Here is a 15,991-nt window from a genome sequence, read left to right as displayed (position 1 = left end):
CTCACCACTCCCACTGCAATGGCGTCTTGTCTCCTGCAACTCCGAGTCGTGTGCATTACTAGAGGTACCTCCATGTAGATGACAGCCCCTGCTGAGTCATCGCTAAACTCCCGAAACGATCGTGCCTCTTTCTCCTTCTGTCTTGTCTAGCAACATCCACCAAACGCAATCCTCACCTCAGATCCAACCGCATCAAAACGACCGAACGAAAAAGGGGCATCATGTGTGTCCAGCCATTCATTTCGGTGGGCGCGGGACAAGGACTCCGGCAAACGAAATTCTCATCCTCCCACTCCTTGGCTTCGCCAGGCTAGTCTTTGGACTGTGGCTCAGCCAAGTTTGAAACCAAGCTTCGGCTCCCCACTCGCCGCCATCTACGCAATCTCAAGCCGATCGCTTCCTAACAAGCCCATTTCTGAGATCCCAAGGCTTGGCGATCTTCGCTTTGCGACATGGTTTACAGCATGATTTTTTTCGATTCTTTTTCCATGATTGCTGTGAAACCGAGTGGCATCATCCACGACGCACAATATCATCACTGGCTAGATTGATTCCCGCGATTGCGTCGTTGCAACTCTACAACATGGAACCCCTGCGATTAGAGGCCCAAGCAAAGCACGGCACAGCAAAGAAATCCCACAGTGCGCAGCCTTCTAAATAGCACCCAGTAAATACCCATCTCGCCGTGATGGGGGAGGATTCCCGAGTCGCGAACGCTGTGGCCTCAATCGCCAGTATGACGAAAGCGCGAGGGCCGCCAAAGTTTGCCCAGCTGCAAATTGCAAAGACGGGACACACACTGGAGCTGCCAAGCACAAGACAGCTAATCTGCAGCTTGAGCTGGAAGCTAGATCCCCACCAATTTGTCTGATGCGCTTCTTTAGCTGGTGGCGGCCGTCACTATACGTCATCGAAGAGAGGTGTGCGGATCACTTTGCAGCTCCAACAGCTTGTGTCGACAATTGCCACGGCACGGCCGGGTTGTGCAAATAAGATGGCGCCATGGAAGCGATTCAAATTGACTTTGTCCATCTCGACAGTTGTCTTGCTCTACGGCTCTTGCCAAGGAGAGTTGTTCCCCGCGTTGGCTTCTGCAAATGCGTGGTGGCTGCCGTTGATGCTGTCAGAAGGGAATCGAGTACATGTATCTACGGCTTCGCCCATCATTGTCATAACTAGATTTTACCTAGTTTGATAAATTCTCCGAATTCTAGCATCAACAACCACTTGGTGTCTTCAACGTTAAATCAGATCAATCGAGAAAGCGGTTGTCTCTTCTATCTCAATTAGAGACAAACCCTCTTTTATGCCGGCGCCATGAATGCCACCGACCATGTGCCCTCTGGTGGGCAACACTACAGCGCCACCAATCGTGTGCCCAATATCCAGGAGTTTATGCAGCGTCTTGACGCCGAAAAGAAGCAACGAGATGCTGAAATTGACGCCGAACTCAGACGCAACAAGCGTAACCCCGATGTTAAAACCCACCGCAATGAGCTTCTCAAGAAAAAGGGAACACGCAAAGTGCGCGATCCAGTCACCGGAAAGGACGTTGAGATTCGTGATGCGGATATGGACTTCACCGAAGCTGTGGAAAATCCGCAAGTATGCATTCATTCAAATTTGAGAGCCTCTCAATAATCTCACGTTCAACTAACCCTTCGAATAGATGTCTGTTCCTAATGGGAATCTGGGAAAACCTGCCACCATCGCTACATCATCTCAGCAATCTGGTGAAGAGTACCGTTATGCCCAAGATGTGACTGCACCTCCTGATCCGATCCAAGAGGGATCAACTTCCGACGTGCCTATTCGCAGTGAAAAGACGTCTGTCCTGTTTTACAAAACTCCGTCGGTCAGTTATGAGCCCATGTTCAACTCTCTTGAGCTACGGTCAAACGCCTTGTGTGCTGGAATCTTCATGGGCATTGTCTTTTTTGGCAGGCTCTTTGGCGGTCGGCTCCTTGGCCTGATTCCCCTGGCTATATGCGTTACCTCTGGCGTCCATTTATGGGTGAAAGAACTGATCCGCCAAGGACGGGACCTGGAGTGGTCTAGTGAGCAGGAGCGTGGCGAAACTGCTACTATCAATCTGATTCCAGAGTCTGTTGAATGGATGAATACCGCAATCGGCGTCTTCTGGGGCATGATCAACCCTGAAATGTTTGCCGGTGTTGCTGACACGTGAGCCTTTACTATCTTCATTTCTACCAAAGCAGTGACTAACACATACGTAGTATCGAAGATGTCATGGCCGCGTCCGTTCCCGGTATTATTGAGAATGTTCGAGTAGCCGATATTTCCCAGGGAAACAACCCTATCCGTATTCTCAACATGAGAGCTCTGCCCGACTCTCACGTTCAGGACATCAAGGACGAAATCCACAAAGAAAATGAAAAAGTCATGGACGAAGATGAACTTGCGGCCGTGTCACAGGCTGGAGCGTTCTACAACATGGAAGTTTCGATCGCATACCACGCCAAACCCTCAGGTGCTGACATCGCCTCGAAAGCGCGGAACATGGGGATGCAGCTTGTATTCTACCTGGGAATCAAAGGCCTCTTTGGCGTTCCCCTTCCAATATGGGCTGAGCTGATTGGCCTCGTTGCTACCGCTCGTGTTAGGCTACAGCTGAGCCCCGAGCCTCCCTTCCTAAAGACAATGACTATAACTTTAATGGGCGTTCCCAAGGTACAAGCTGGCTGTACTCCAATGATCGAAAGAGGTGTCAATATCTTGAACCTGCCCCTCATTTCCAACTTCGTTAATTGGGCTATTAGTGCCGCAGCCTCAATGTATGTCGCTCCCAAAAGCTTGACCTTGGATATCAGCAAAATGGTACAGGGAGATGATATCAAAAAGGAGACGGAGGCATTTGGAATCCTCTTCCTTAGAATACACAAAGCTACTGGTCTCAGCAAACAGGATCAGCGTGGCAGCAAAGGCGGCGGCTCCGATCCGTACATCACCATTAGCTGGAGCAAGTTTGGAAAGCCCATGTTTTGTACCCGAGTCATCCAAGATAATCTCAATCCCGTCTTCGAAGAGAGCTGCGGCCTATTGGTTACCAGCGACCTCATTAAGGCTGATGAACAGCTATCAGTGGAGCTCTGGGATAGTGACCGGTCTTCTGCGGATGACGAGGTAGGCAAGATTGAGCTAAGCATCCAAGAGCTCATCCAGCACCCGGGAAAGATGTTTCAGCACGTGTCAACGCTGAGTGGCCTCAAAGCTGAGAGCGTTATGCCAGGAGAGCTTCATTGGGAAGTTGGGTTTTTTGGAAAGGCGCAATTCCGTAAAGCCCTTCGCACCGATGGTCATAATCCTAATGTGGTTAAGGAATTGGGCAACAGACCCGAATTTCAAGAGGATTGGGGCACGATCCAGAACGAAGAAGAGGACTCTGTGGTCCACACACCCCCTGACCCTCTTTGGCCATCTGGAATCCTCAGTGTGGTTGTCCACCAGATTGTGGGCCTTGAGCTAGCTAATGTCAAGGGCTCACAGGGGAACCGCAAGGGCAAAGAGTTTGAACCTGCAAGGCCGGAAGCTGGTGAAGTCAAGGAAGAGCAAAGCAAGAGGCTGCCGAGCTCCTACTGCACCATACTCGTCAATGATGATTTGGTTTACAAGACACGAACCAAGGTAGTGTCATCGCAGCCCATCTTCAACGCCGGAACCGAGAAATTTATCCGAGACTGGCGCTCTTGCATTGTTACTGTTGCAGTTCGAGACTCTCGTAATAGAGAGCACGATCCACTCATCGGAGTTGTTCCTCTCAAGTTGTCAGACATCATGCAGACTAGTAGCGAGGTGACACGATGGTACCCTCTCGATGGTGGTATCGGCTTCGGGCGTTTGCGTATCTCTCTCCTCTTCCGTTCCGTCGAGCTCAGACTACCACCTTCACAACTGGGTTGGGACATTGGAACTTTTGAATTTCTCTCCGACACAATCCAGGTCTCGAATTACGCCCCATCAAGCAAGGTTCGGATCAGACTGCGCACTGGAGGCTCCTCTGCCAACGTTAAGAGGGATCACTCTGTCCGTGAAGGAGATGGCATGACATTCAATATTGGCGCCCCCGAAGGTGGGAAGAAGCTTCGGCTGCCAGTACGCTATAGATATAAATCTCCAATCTTTATGGAATTCTATCCAGCTGGTAAGAGGGGGGCTGATGCGTTTGCCTCCTTGTGGCTACTTGAGCTGGTTGACAACCAGGAGAAGGAATTTGACATTCCTCTGTGGAAATGCGACAATTCCCAGCGACTATCACAGAACTATATCACCCAGGAGAACTTTGCCTCCATTCCCGATACGAACATCCAGGAAATTGGACGGGTTCGGTTCAAGGGTCGATTTTCTGCTGGCACCGACTTGGATCATATTAGGTTTGTCACCGATAACGATTCTCGCGAGACAATCGAAACTTGGGAAGCTTGTTATGCCGAGGGTGTGCGACAACTGGAGGTCCAGCCTGAAATCCCCGAATTAACACAGAAATTGCATGACGAGTCGCTGACCCAGGGTCGAGATGTGCTTGCTCAAGCCGACGTTAGAGAAAAAGAACGCTGGTTAGCAAAGGACGGTACTGACTGGACCGGAGCGTTTGGCCAGGATCCGCAAAACTCGATGGCTCAGCCCATGTCCAGCGCTGATACTAATGGCCATGAGCATTTTGAGGTCGATACGGATGAGGACGACGATGAGGAGGGCGAAGATGGAGATCGAGTTGTGGGCATGCGCAGGACGGAAACGGACCCAACGTATGGCTCTGCCCCATCTGAGGGCAGTGATGAGCGTCATTCCTTGGACAGCCGTGCATCAGGCGCATCGAAGAAGAGCACCGGTAGCACCGGAAGCAAGAATCCCATCAGAGCGTATAAAAATTACAGGGAAAAGAGCCGGGATTTGAACCGTAAGCAACGTGGGCTGATGCAGTGGTTGCCCATGCGCAATGCACGGTTTGCCAAGAACGAAGCCAAGTTCGCCGTCCGCAAGGTGAAAAGGATGGGCTCTTTGGCTGGGCGGAAACCAGACGTGGAAACGGAGGTATAATACCCTTTACGTATTGCTGGATCTGTCGCTTCTTTTATGTTTGTGTGCGTGTTTACTTTATCTTTCAAAGTTTGGTTTCATTGGAATTTCTTCTACCCCGTGTACGAATTGATTGGATGGATAAAACAAACAATTTATTATGACATGAATGTTACGAGATATGGTGTTGGGGGTGCTGGATAACGCTCTTTTGATCAACCCTTGACTCCTCTTTTGGCAAACGCACAAGTTGCGAAAATACCTATCAAGAGTATTTGTATGTATGTTTATTATGTTTAATGATATCACAAACGCTATAGTTTACTTAAAATTTCTCTACAAATGGGCGAATATCCAATTCTTGAGTGAAAGCCGATCTGTGCTGTGCGTGTAATTGCCAGTAGCTTTCGGCAATCTGCATCTTGTTAGTTATGCTCAGGAAACAAACCGAGTTTTCATCACAACACTTACAGCATCAGGGCTGATCTTGCCATCCTCTACACCGTTGTTAACGATTCTCTCCTTACCCCAGGGGGTATCAATGCCACCATCAATGACAGCCAGGGCGACATGCACGCCCTTGGGGCCGAACTCGCGGGCCAGAGACTGTGTGATGGCACGCTGGGCGAATTTGCCAGCGGCAAAGGTGCTGAAGAAGGCGGAGCCGCGGAGAGAAGCAGTTGCGCCGGTGACGAGGAGAGAAGGAGGGTGAGGGGCAGAGTCAACGGCTGAGAGGAGGAGAGGAAGTGACTTTTGAGCGAAGTAGAAGAGGCCGTTGCTGTTGGGGGAATGATGTTTTTGTTAGTGGAGGTTTGCTTTAATTGAGCTGAGATGTAGACATATTAAGCCATGGGGGGAACTCACGCAGCGGTGCTGAGGCTGAGATCTAGATCAGCCGGCTTCAGCTCCAAAAAGGGTTTCCGGGCCATTCCCGCGCCGCCATTGTACACGGCGGCTGCGAGTTTAGATCCGGGTAATTCCTTCTCGATCTGGGCAAAGGCGGCATCGACGGCGGCCGGGTCGGCAGCGTCAGCGGTGATGCCAATTGCGGTGCCGCCAGAGGCCTTGATCTCGGCGACGATGGGCTCGTAGCTGGAGGGCTTGCGGGAAAGGAGGACAACGGCGTAGGACTGGGCGAAGCGGCGGGCGACGGAGGCACCTGTGCCGGAGCCGACGCCGGAGATGATGGCGAAGAATGGAGGTGCCATAATGTGTGTTTTGAGGGGGAGGAGAGTTGGATGAGTGGGTGGATTAAGGGAGAGTGAGGTTGAGGTGAGTTGGTGAGGAGGAAGTTGGAGTGATATAATGAGTGGGAGTGTGAAATGAGAGTGTGTTTATATAGAAATGGCGATGATGAAGCGACGAATGGCGCAAGACAGCGTCTTCAAGCGCATCACAACCGACAGCAACGAAACAATAGGAACGCTGATAAATCTGCCCTTTCCCACTTGACGCGGTTTGTTCCGGATGGGGGGTTGGGGACGTGATTGTGCCATTTTTAATTTTCTGGCTTATAAAGCAACTATGCCCAGATACAGCATGTGGGTAAGGGTGGTGATGACGAGTTGGGCGTGCGGGGTGGCATCTTTTGCTCATCTGGAATCTTTTTCTATTCGTTTCATCGCGCTCTCCATTTCCATTTGTGTAGTTAGGGGTTTTCCATGGAGTGAGTTGAAGTGGTGTGATCACTAATTGACTCGATCGCCGCACAGGAAATCTGACATGCGAGCTCGACGCTCTTACAGCTCCATCGGCTCGGGGCGTAACATTGCCAACCTGAGCTCCAATGGCGTCATCAAATCTCAAGATGCAGCGAAACGCATCAAGCAAAAGCTGCCATTATTCATTATCAATTAGTCACCCTCCCCGCACTGCCAATTTACGGGTGGATTCGTTTGTTCCGGGCCGGAAGCCGAGGTTTGATCGGCCCCACACGGCGCGGAGCCCTTTTTGGGGCCGGAGCAACAATTTGCGAAGCAGTTTCACCATGTGTACACGACAAAGTGTTTGGTCATATATAGCTGATAGAGAGACTTGTCTGAGAAACACGCTGCAGCATAACTGGGGTAGAAAATGCAGTGCTCCTCTCTATAAGATGCAGCACCTTTTCAACTACCAGATAGTAAGTTCATCTCTATGTTCTGACAACCATATACGCCACCAAGGGTTTTCTATTGTTGTTTGGCTGAATTCTCGCACTCACCACATTTATTTTAATACTAACCATCTCCCGCGCTAGGCTAGGAGGACGTCTGCGCGCCAACTCCCGCTCGTAGAGACGCTGATAGTATAGATGGCTTCCTTAGCGGGTTGCTAAAACTCCTATGACGAGAGCAGCCACAAAGGCCATAACCGTCTGGGGTTGCACAAATGGCCGGCCAAAGAGGGCGGCGGTGCCTTTCTGGGCAGAACAATCCCATCAATCTCCAAAATTTGCGTTGAATGGGCTATTGACAACGCTTCCCGCCATGTTTCTAGCTACACTCGAAGACATAACAGCACCCGCCGCCGATGCCGCGGTTGCTGTGGCCTCTAAGAGACCCAAGCCTGTGAGTTGCGCCACTTCCAGTCTCGCCGAGGCGCCCAGGGAAGGCACTGGTAGCTACCGCTGCGATGGTCTCAACAATGGTGCCCGCAATTTTTCACCACGGCAAGAGAGGGACTTGTTAGATCGAAGAAATTTATGGGGTAGCCTTGGCAGTACGCGTAGCAGTTCTCCCGGTAGATTGAGTCCATGTCTCTGTTATCTGGTTAGCAGAAACAGGAGCAAAGATACACCATACCGCTGAATGAATCAACCAGTTCTTAACAAAAAGCGAAACTACTCTGCGACTTCAATATGGAAGTAAATGAAGTCTCATAGGTAGTTACTGTCAATTCATCTCCCGCAAGCTGCATAGCCGTAAAACCGCGCTGTTCGAAGAAGTAAATTGGGCTTGTTTGCCCTAAATGACAGCAAGCGGTCACGGCATTCCCACCACATCCCACTATCGAGTTTCTCTCCATAATTTTATTGTTGTTATCACGGCTGATAGCCTTGATTTTTTATCTTGAGTGTAAAAAAGCGTTGTCCTCCCCCCGGTCGAACGATAATTGCCAGCGAGGCATCGCCGTAGTAGACGAAGTGGCTTCCATATCCACCACCCATTTCCACCGCAAGCAAGTGGTCAGCAGCGTCAAAAACATCTCGTTGGCCAGCATTGTCGCAAATCAAATGACCGGTTCCATTTTACTTGAACCCTGCATTGGTTTGCTGATCAATTGCGTTGCATGCCGTGCCGAGACATTAAACTCGCGCAGCAGAGCATGCATACTACGGTCAGCGAAAGGTCGACAAGGTCAGGAAAGTTTGCATCAAATCTTCAATCCACTGTGGACAAAACCTTGAAGGTGCAGTCCCTACCTAGTATATCGCGGCGGCAGAAAATGCGACCAAGTTCAAAAGTCAAACTACGATAGTACGACGCTACCGTTGAAAGAAATCGCGGTGTCCGATGGCGTGATGATAGAAATTGGTAGAGGAATACAGAGACATACACGCCTTAACGAGGTATCTCATACAAAATTGCCGGCGCAGATGAAAGCTACTTTGGCAAAGTCGTCATGCGATTGGGTGGAACACCCCTACACGCACACTGAAAGCATGATATTTCTCGTGGCGATATACTGAAATCAGGGTCGCACCGGCGAATTAAGAGAGATGCAAGAAAAATTGTGAGTCTCTCTAGTCGAATATCTTGGGCAGACTTCATTCGTTGTTCTTCTATGGCTACAGCAATCTCTCTACACTAGCCCACATCGATGTTGATCATGGCGAGGCAATAAATATTTATTTTTAATTCTTCCTAGATTATGTAAAGTATGGCAAAGACCGCATGGATTGATATGCAGATACGTGCATCATCTAAATATGGTTTAGATATAAGCGTAGATTCGGAGAATCCGGCTACGTAGATTGGCCTGGCTAAGTATGTACAAGTAGATTTGATCGATCGGGGCTAGATTGATCGGGCCGGCCAGCTACAACGTTGACTGGCCCGGCTTCGCTCGCTGCCTGGTACAGCTAAAGCGACAGCCGGAGAACGAAATACATATATTTCATTATTAGATTGTATTGGCTACCTTTTCCTGCGTTTGGTTGATCGATAAGTTTGATCGGGTATTTTGCCTTTGGGCCTGGTTGCACGGATCGCAGCCAGATTCGTTACGGAAGGTCCAGTGGAAGATGATGTTTCAGGAAATCGGAGCTGATCGTTTTATCTATATTAGAAACTATATAGTTCATAGAGGCGAGTAAAGCCTAGCCAATCAGGCTAAATAATTTTATTACAATAAGCCTAGCAAATTTCTATGAACCCCTTGTCGTTTCTTACTTTCTTTTTACCTTTCCTTTTACCCGTCATTCGACTGTCGCCAATATGAGTTTTGCCGAGATTGCTAAAGGTAACATAGGTTACATGTAGAACAAAAGGCTTGAGTCAATCTAATTGGCTCAGGGCAACAAATGGAAGAAATTCTGGCCCCTCTTTAATTTCCTTATCTTCATATTAATTGCAGGGCTATACAACGGTAGTATTTTGATCCAAGGATTGTGTATAGCCTTTATATCGAACTAGCTGTTGCAGCTTAATCACTCAAACATACTGTATGTATATAACCTCTATATGATGGTAGCATTCGGCCTGCAGAAAACGGCAAAATCTAGTCAGATATTCCGGGCCAACCTATAGGGTCTTGAAGGTTATTACCAATTCCCATAGCCTAACAAAAGGAAGGCACTAGGAATCAGCAGTTTCTTCAAATAGAATAGTTGTAATGTAATTTACCGTCTCGAATCACCCATGCTGCGTGGGAAACAGCTTAAAAGGGCCGCAGCTTCTCATTATATTCGCCTCAAAATCATTACCATTAGGACTTGCCAAAGTCTCTTTTCTTAGTCCATATAATTCCAAAATGGCTCTCTCAAGTACTCTGCCGCTGGCCGCAGCTATCTTGGTTTCATGTATTGCCCAGATTGCTGCAGCCCAGCAGCCTGGAACTAGCACTCCTGAAGTTCATCCCAAGTTAACGACCTATAAGTGCACAACGTCCGGAGGATGTGTGGCCCAGGATACCTCCGTCGTCCTTGATTGGAACTACCGCTGGATGCACGACAAGAACTTCAACTCGTGCACCGTCAACGGTGGTGTTAATTCTACTCTCTGCCCCAATGAAGCAACCTGTGGCGCCAATTGCTTCATCGAGGGCGTTGATTATGCCGCTTCAGGTGTCACGGTCTCGGGCAGCTCCCTCACCATGAACCAATACATGCCCAGCAGCTCTGGTGGATATAACAGCGTATCCCCTCGGCTTTATCTCTTGGGGTCTGATGGGAACTATGAGACGCTGAAGTTGAACGGGCAAGAGCTGAGCTTTGATGTCGACCTCTCAACTCTACCTTGTGGAGAAAATGGAGCTCTTTATCTCTCTGAAATGGCCGCAAATGGTGGTGCCAACCAGTACAACACAGCAGGCGCCAACTATGGAAGCGGATATTGCGATGCTCAATGCCCTGTCCAGACCTGGAAGAATGGTACTCTAAACACCGACCATTCGGGCTACTGCTGTAACGAGATGGATATCTTGGAGGCCAATTCCAAGGCTAATGCCTTCACCCCCCATTCCTGTACGGCCACGGCCTGTGACTCTAGTGGTTGCGGCTTTAACCCTTACGCCAATGGATTCCACAAGTGAGTTGATTCCTTCCTCTCTGGTCATTTCATTGCTATTCTCTGAGAGTCAAACTTGAGTATAGCTAACATGCTACACCTAGCTACTGGGCCCCTGGAGGAACGCTTGATACCTCCAAGGTCTTTACCATCATTACACAGTTCAACACGGACAACGGCTTGCCTTCCGGAAATCTCGTGAGCATCACACGAAAATACAGGCAAAATGGTGTTGACATCCCGAGCGCTCAATCCGGCGGTGACACTATCTCGTCTTGTTCGTCAGCCTCAGCCTACGGCGGACTCACAACCATGGGCCAGGCTCTGGCTCGCGGAATGGTATTGGTATTCAGCATCTGGAACGATAACGGCGGAAACATGAACTGGCTGGACAGCGGCAACAACGGCCCCTGCAGCAGCACGGAGGGCAACCCGGCCAACATTGTAGCCAACAACCCGACCACTCATGTCATCTTTTCCAACATTCGATGGGGTGACATCGGCTCGACTACCGGTTCCGGCGGCTCAACTCCTCCTCCTCCCAGCACAACCCTGAAAACCTCCACCACTTCAAGCAGGACGACTACCTCCAGTGCCCCAGGCTGCACCCAGACCCATTGGGGCCAGTGCGGTGGTAAAGGCTACACTGGCTGCACCACTTGCACAGCAGGCACTACTTGCCAGTACAACAATGACTGTTAGTATATTCCAATGTCAAACAGCTTCAAAAGGCCTTTGAAATACTAATCGCGGAAATATAGATTACTCGCAATGCTTGTAGACTCGACTCAGTCGTCTTGAGGGTAAATTTCCAATTGATCTCATGTGTTCCAATTGGATCTCGACAGTTTCATCGAGCTCATACAATTGTAACTACCAATGGCCATAGCGTGGCTGATGGCCATACAGTGTTCCTATATATTGGCCTAGCCATACATGTATTCTTGAAAGAATGCTTTGTCGAATTGAAAACAAGCCAATTAGCTAACAGAGGATGGAAGACAGGAAACTAGGAGAGAGAACTCGACGGGAATCCGACCCTATGGTCGTAGATGCTTAGTATGGCGCGTTATTGCTTTACAATCTTAGGTAAATATTTTATTAGCTGCCTGTATATAGCGAATTAGAGAAATCAATACCTGATTCCACGCAATCGTGTGCAATGTGCTTCGGCCAAGGTCAGTATAGAAGCAGCGTTAATTGGTGCAATAGATGCGCGAATATCTTGTTGCATGGGCAAGGGCCCATAGATATACCGGCTTAGAATCAGCAAGCAATCTATATCCAGAGAACATAGAGATTGTGATTCTGTAGATGACATGCCAACAGTTATTTCAATGTCGTCTTTAAATAAGAGGCATGCCGTTACCAATTCACCGCTCTGGGCGACTCCGCCTCATTCGATCCTAATTGGCCAAGATAGCCCAGGATTCAACCTTGCCTGAATGGCTGGTCCTGCTGACAACCTGCATGAACCCAGCATAAGTACCTAGGCTCGGAATAATGTGACAGACATCACACAACTCCCTCTCCATTCAGCCTCACTTGCCTTTGTCCTAAATTTGTATCCTGAATGTTGCAGAGTTTCTGTGCCAAGAGTTTTTGAACATACTACACCAGAATGTCGGCTGGCAACGATGCCAGGACGTATCGAGTTCGACAGCTTCCATGTTTTTTAATTTATCCGCGACAAGTCGCCTCATTCCTGTCCAGCATTTTGCCGTATCTTTCTGTTGAGGATGTCAAAGTGTTTTCGCTGGCAACCAGTTTAAACCCTTTGGAGATCCCGGCGACCAAAGTCGCAACCGTAATGTTCGATCACATGCCCCCTGCATTTGATACGAATGATAGTCAGTGGACCATTCCTGGACAAACCGCGGGGCTTTTAAGAGACATACTTGTCGATGTCCACTTCCAGGACTTTACGCCGTTAAACGATGTTCCTCCAGACGAACATGTGATGGAGTAAGTCATGCATCCAAGAGTTAACCTATAAGATTTAACTAAACTCCTAACGCTTATTAAAGTTGCATTGCTATTTCTGGTCTGGCAAGCCACCCGTTCGGCTCATGGAAACAGCGTGGCTCTCGGTCCAATTTTATGTGGCTCCGAGATCGCCTTCCTAAGGAAATGCCTACTGTCCGGAGCATTATTTACGGGTACGACACATCGCTCATCGGATCTGAGTCAGTTAAGGGTGTTGATGACATTGCACTTGCTCTTATCACTAAACTCAAGGCAATTGGGGCGTCAAGTCCCTTTGCCAAACCTCTCCTCTTACTTGCTCATAGTCTAGGTGGTATTGTCTTGAAGCAAGCAATGGTCATGATGGCTCGCACCGGCGAGTCAAGTAATTCTATGATGCATTCGATCCGTGGTATTGTTTTTTTCGGTGTACCAAATCATGGGATGAAGGTTTCACATCTGCTTCCAATGGTGGAAGATAGACCAAATGCACATCTCGTGCATCTGTTATCTACAAGCTCAGATTACCTACAAACCTTGGATGAACATTTCTCAGGAGTCACCACCTATCAGAATATCAGAATTCTATCAGCATATGAGACAAAGAGATCTGCTACAACAAAGGTATACGCCCATTTTAATCTTGACGGCCATCACATCTAACGTGCCTTGGAGTAGAAGAATGACAAAGGTCAATGGCGAAGAGATGGTCCGCCAGACCTCCTCGTCAACAAGTCGTCCGCTATTCAGAAGAACTCGGAACTATATATACCAATTGACGAAGACCATTCCAATTTGGTCAAGTTTGGAGTTGATGACCAGGACTGCCAAGCTATTATCACCTTTATGCATAGCATAGGTACCAATGTTACTTCGCATGCATCCCAAAAGAGCAGGGCTCCTGTACACTTTGATCCATCAGCAGACGAAATCAGTTCTAAGGATGAGGAAATTGAAGGTGTGTATCTCTGCCATTTAATATGTTCACTCGCTCATTATACTTTTAGAATTGATTGATAGCCTTAATATTGAAGAGACTGGGCACAGGCTGAATGAGATCGAAGCACAATACAAATCAACCTTTGAATGGATATTCGACGACGAAGACCTAGGCTTCTGTTCGTGGCTAAAAAGTTCGGAAGAAATATACTGGATTAGTGGGAAGCCCGGATCTGGAAAATCCACGCTCATGAAGCTAGCTCGGCAGGATACCCGAACCTCAAATTTCTTCGGACAACAGGACCCTGAAGCAACACACATCATAGTTGACTTTTTCTTTCACGACCGTGGCTCGGCCATGCAAAAATCTCTCGAGGGTCTATTCCACCGCGTATTATATCAGCTCATGCGCCGTGAGAAACAGATTGTAGAGATGATTCTCCCCATGTTCTCCTCTCGTCCAAAGAAGTCACGCCCCATGTGGTCTCTTCACTTTTTGCGTGAGGCTCTCGACATCATTCTCAACCAAACCAAGCTACCTTTAAGAATTCTCCTCTTTCTTGATGCGTTGGATGAGTTTGATGGTGAGCCTCAAATGATTGCGGACTTCATAAATGACCTGGTGAGACCGCGAGCCGAATCAGCAACCAAAATCAAGATATGCTGCTCTAGTCGACCTTGGAATACCTTTCGCGATGTCTTTGGCAATGCAGCTGGATGCAAAGTACATGAATATACGCAAGAGGATATTCAGCGATACATTGACGGTCGCTTTGAGACAAACATACGGATGAGAAATATGATGAGGCAGCAGGAACGAGAGAACAATGATACTCTTGAGTCCTTGAAACATGCCCTCATCATTCGTGCAGAAGGAGTTTTTATCTGGGTCCGTCTCGTTTTGGATGAGATTCTCAATGCCTGCACTGATGGCGCCATGCCAGGGGAGTTAATGGAGGTACTGTCATCGTTTCCTGACGATCTCGATAAGACATACCAAAGGCTTATCGACCGCGTTCCTTTGAAATACAGATTTGAGAGTTATGTATTGATCGAAACTGTCTTGCGAAGCGAACATACTCTGGGCCTACGAGACTTGGGCCTTATTTTGATAACCGCTTTGGGAGCTTCGCCATCTGAATCAGCGAAGCAATTGCCATCTAACCCTTATTCTTACGATTTTCTAACCGCTACACGCCGGCGCTTGCAGAGCCGTTGTGGTGGTATAATCGAGGTCTTGGATGAAACTACAGTGCAATTCATGCATCAGACGGCGAAAGAGTTCTTTAGCAGGCCTGGATCGAGCGAGGCTATTCTTCAACATGACCGAAACCTTTGTCGAGAGAACGGATACACATTTATTTCAAAATTCTGGTTAACAATGATGTCCGCCTCATCCTCGAGTTTCGATTGGCTTGCTTATATCCTGTCAATATTCAAATCTGGCAGGTACATCAGCGTCCCTCATTATCTTCTGGCGCACCCTGTAATTTATCAGGGGCAGCACTGGGCCCAAGATGTGGATTTTGACACACAAATATTCCGCCTGCGAGATTCTTTGAAAGTGGCCTGGTTTGACTATATTGAATCGTGGAAATACTGTCTTAGATATGCGTACCTCTCCGAGGCAACCACTGGTCAAAGTCAAAGAAGGTTTCTGGATCAGATACAGGATAAAGCAGTACAAGGATTTTTTCTAAATTTCAGAAATCAACCATACTCGGTTATGACATTCGCTAAAGAAACAGGTCTTCAGCTATATATGCAAGAAGTTCCAGAGCCAAGAGCACGGCAATTTAGTTCATCAAACACAAGACGAACACAGCGGAATGAACAGGGGAATCAATATTATCAGCTAAATAGTTCATCAAGACATCATAGAAGGGATGAAGAAGAACAGGTAATGCATCCCCGAAATATTCCAGGCTACCGAGAGAGACAATACCGCTGGCCGCAGCAATCAGATGAGGATGAGGATGATTACTACCAGTCCCCTCCAAGCTTAGGAGAACAGGAACGCCGTAGGGCGTACTACAGAACAAATGATGATTTTTACGGCCAGTACTCCTCAGACTCGAGAAAAACAGGACGCAATCCAACGTATGTCCGAGTGGATAATCACTTTTCCGACGGTTATTCCTTCGATCCAAGAGAACCGATACGTCGAAAAATATACAGCGAACAGGAGGACGATCTAGGTCGTTTTGATGATAATTATTCCTCAAACCCTACAGAGTCAAATTCTCAATCAGAGAGAGCCCCCTACTGGGAGCGCCGGCGAAGTCGACGACGATGAAAACAAAGGAAAAGCTATGTGTATATTTTAGCCGCCGCTTGGCAAT

At 48.3% G+C, this 15,991-nt stretch overlaps 4 protein-coding genes across 4 annotated transcripts; 3 read left to right on the top strand and 1 right to left on the bottom strand.

The window, feature by feature from the left end:
* Positions 1–1,317: 1,317 nt before the first annotated feature.
* On the top strand, positions 1,318–5,058 carry TRIVIDRAFT_44289 (uncharacterized protein; the record flags this gene model as incomplete). The annotated part of the gene is made up of 3 exons (XM_014097462.1): positions 1,318–1,605; positions 1,670–2,184; positions 2,238–5,058. The coding sequence occupies 3 exons, from the start codon at positions 1,318–1,320 to the stop codon at positions 5,056–5,058; spliced, it is 3,624 nt and encodes a 1,207-aa protein (XP_013952937.1).
* Positions 5,059–5,309: 251 nt separating this feature from the next.
* TRIVIDRAFT_83020 (uncharacterized protein) lies at positions 5,310–6,245 on the bottom strand (the record flags this gene model as incomplete). The annotated part of the gene is made up of 3 exons (XM_014097461.1): positions 5,310–5,452; positions 5,509–5,815; positions 5,902–6,245. 3 exons carry the CDS (start codon positions 6,243–6,245, stop codon positions 5,363–5,365), a joined length of 741 nt encoding a protein of 246 aa, XP_013952936.1.
* A 3,710-nt stretch (positions 6,246–9,955) lies between these two features.
* On the top strand, positions 9,956–11,447 carry TRIVIDRAFT_182161 (glycoside hydrolase family 7 protein; the record flags this gene model as incomplete). The annotated part of the gene is made up of 2 exons (XM_014097460.1): positions 9,956–10,766; positions 10,850–11,447. The coding sequence occupies 2 exons, from the start codon at positions 9,991–9,993 to the stop codon at positions 11,445–11,447; spliced, it is 1,374 nt and encodes a 457-aa protein (XP_013952935.1).
* A 919-nt stretch (positions 11,448–12,366) lies between these two features.
* On the top strand, positions 12,367–15,945 carry TRIVIDRAFT_66772 (uncharacterized protein; the record flags this gene model as incomplete). Its single annotated transcript, XM_014097459.1, has 4 exons — positions 12,367–12,710; positions 12,773–13,334; positions 13,389–13,668; positions 13,718–15,945. The coding sequence occupies 4 exons, from the start codon at positions 12,367–12,369 to the stop codon at positions 15,943–15,945; spliced, it is 3,414 nt and encodes a 1,137-aa protein (XP_013952934.1).
* Positions 15,946–15,991: the final 46 nt, after the last annotated feature.

This window comes from Trichoderma virens (genome assembly GCF_000170995.1).
Source record: "Trichoderma virens Gv29-8 chromosome Unknown TRIVIscaffold_85, whole genome shotgun sequence".
Taxonomy (NCBI): domain Eukaryota; kingdom Fungi; phylum Ascomycota; class Sordariomycetes; order Hypocreales; family Hypocreaceae; genus Trichoderma; species Trichoderma virens.
This window is presented reverse-complemented; position numbering and strand designations above follow the sequence as displayed.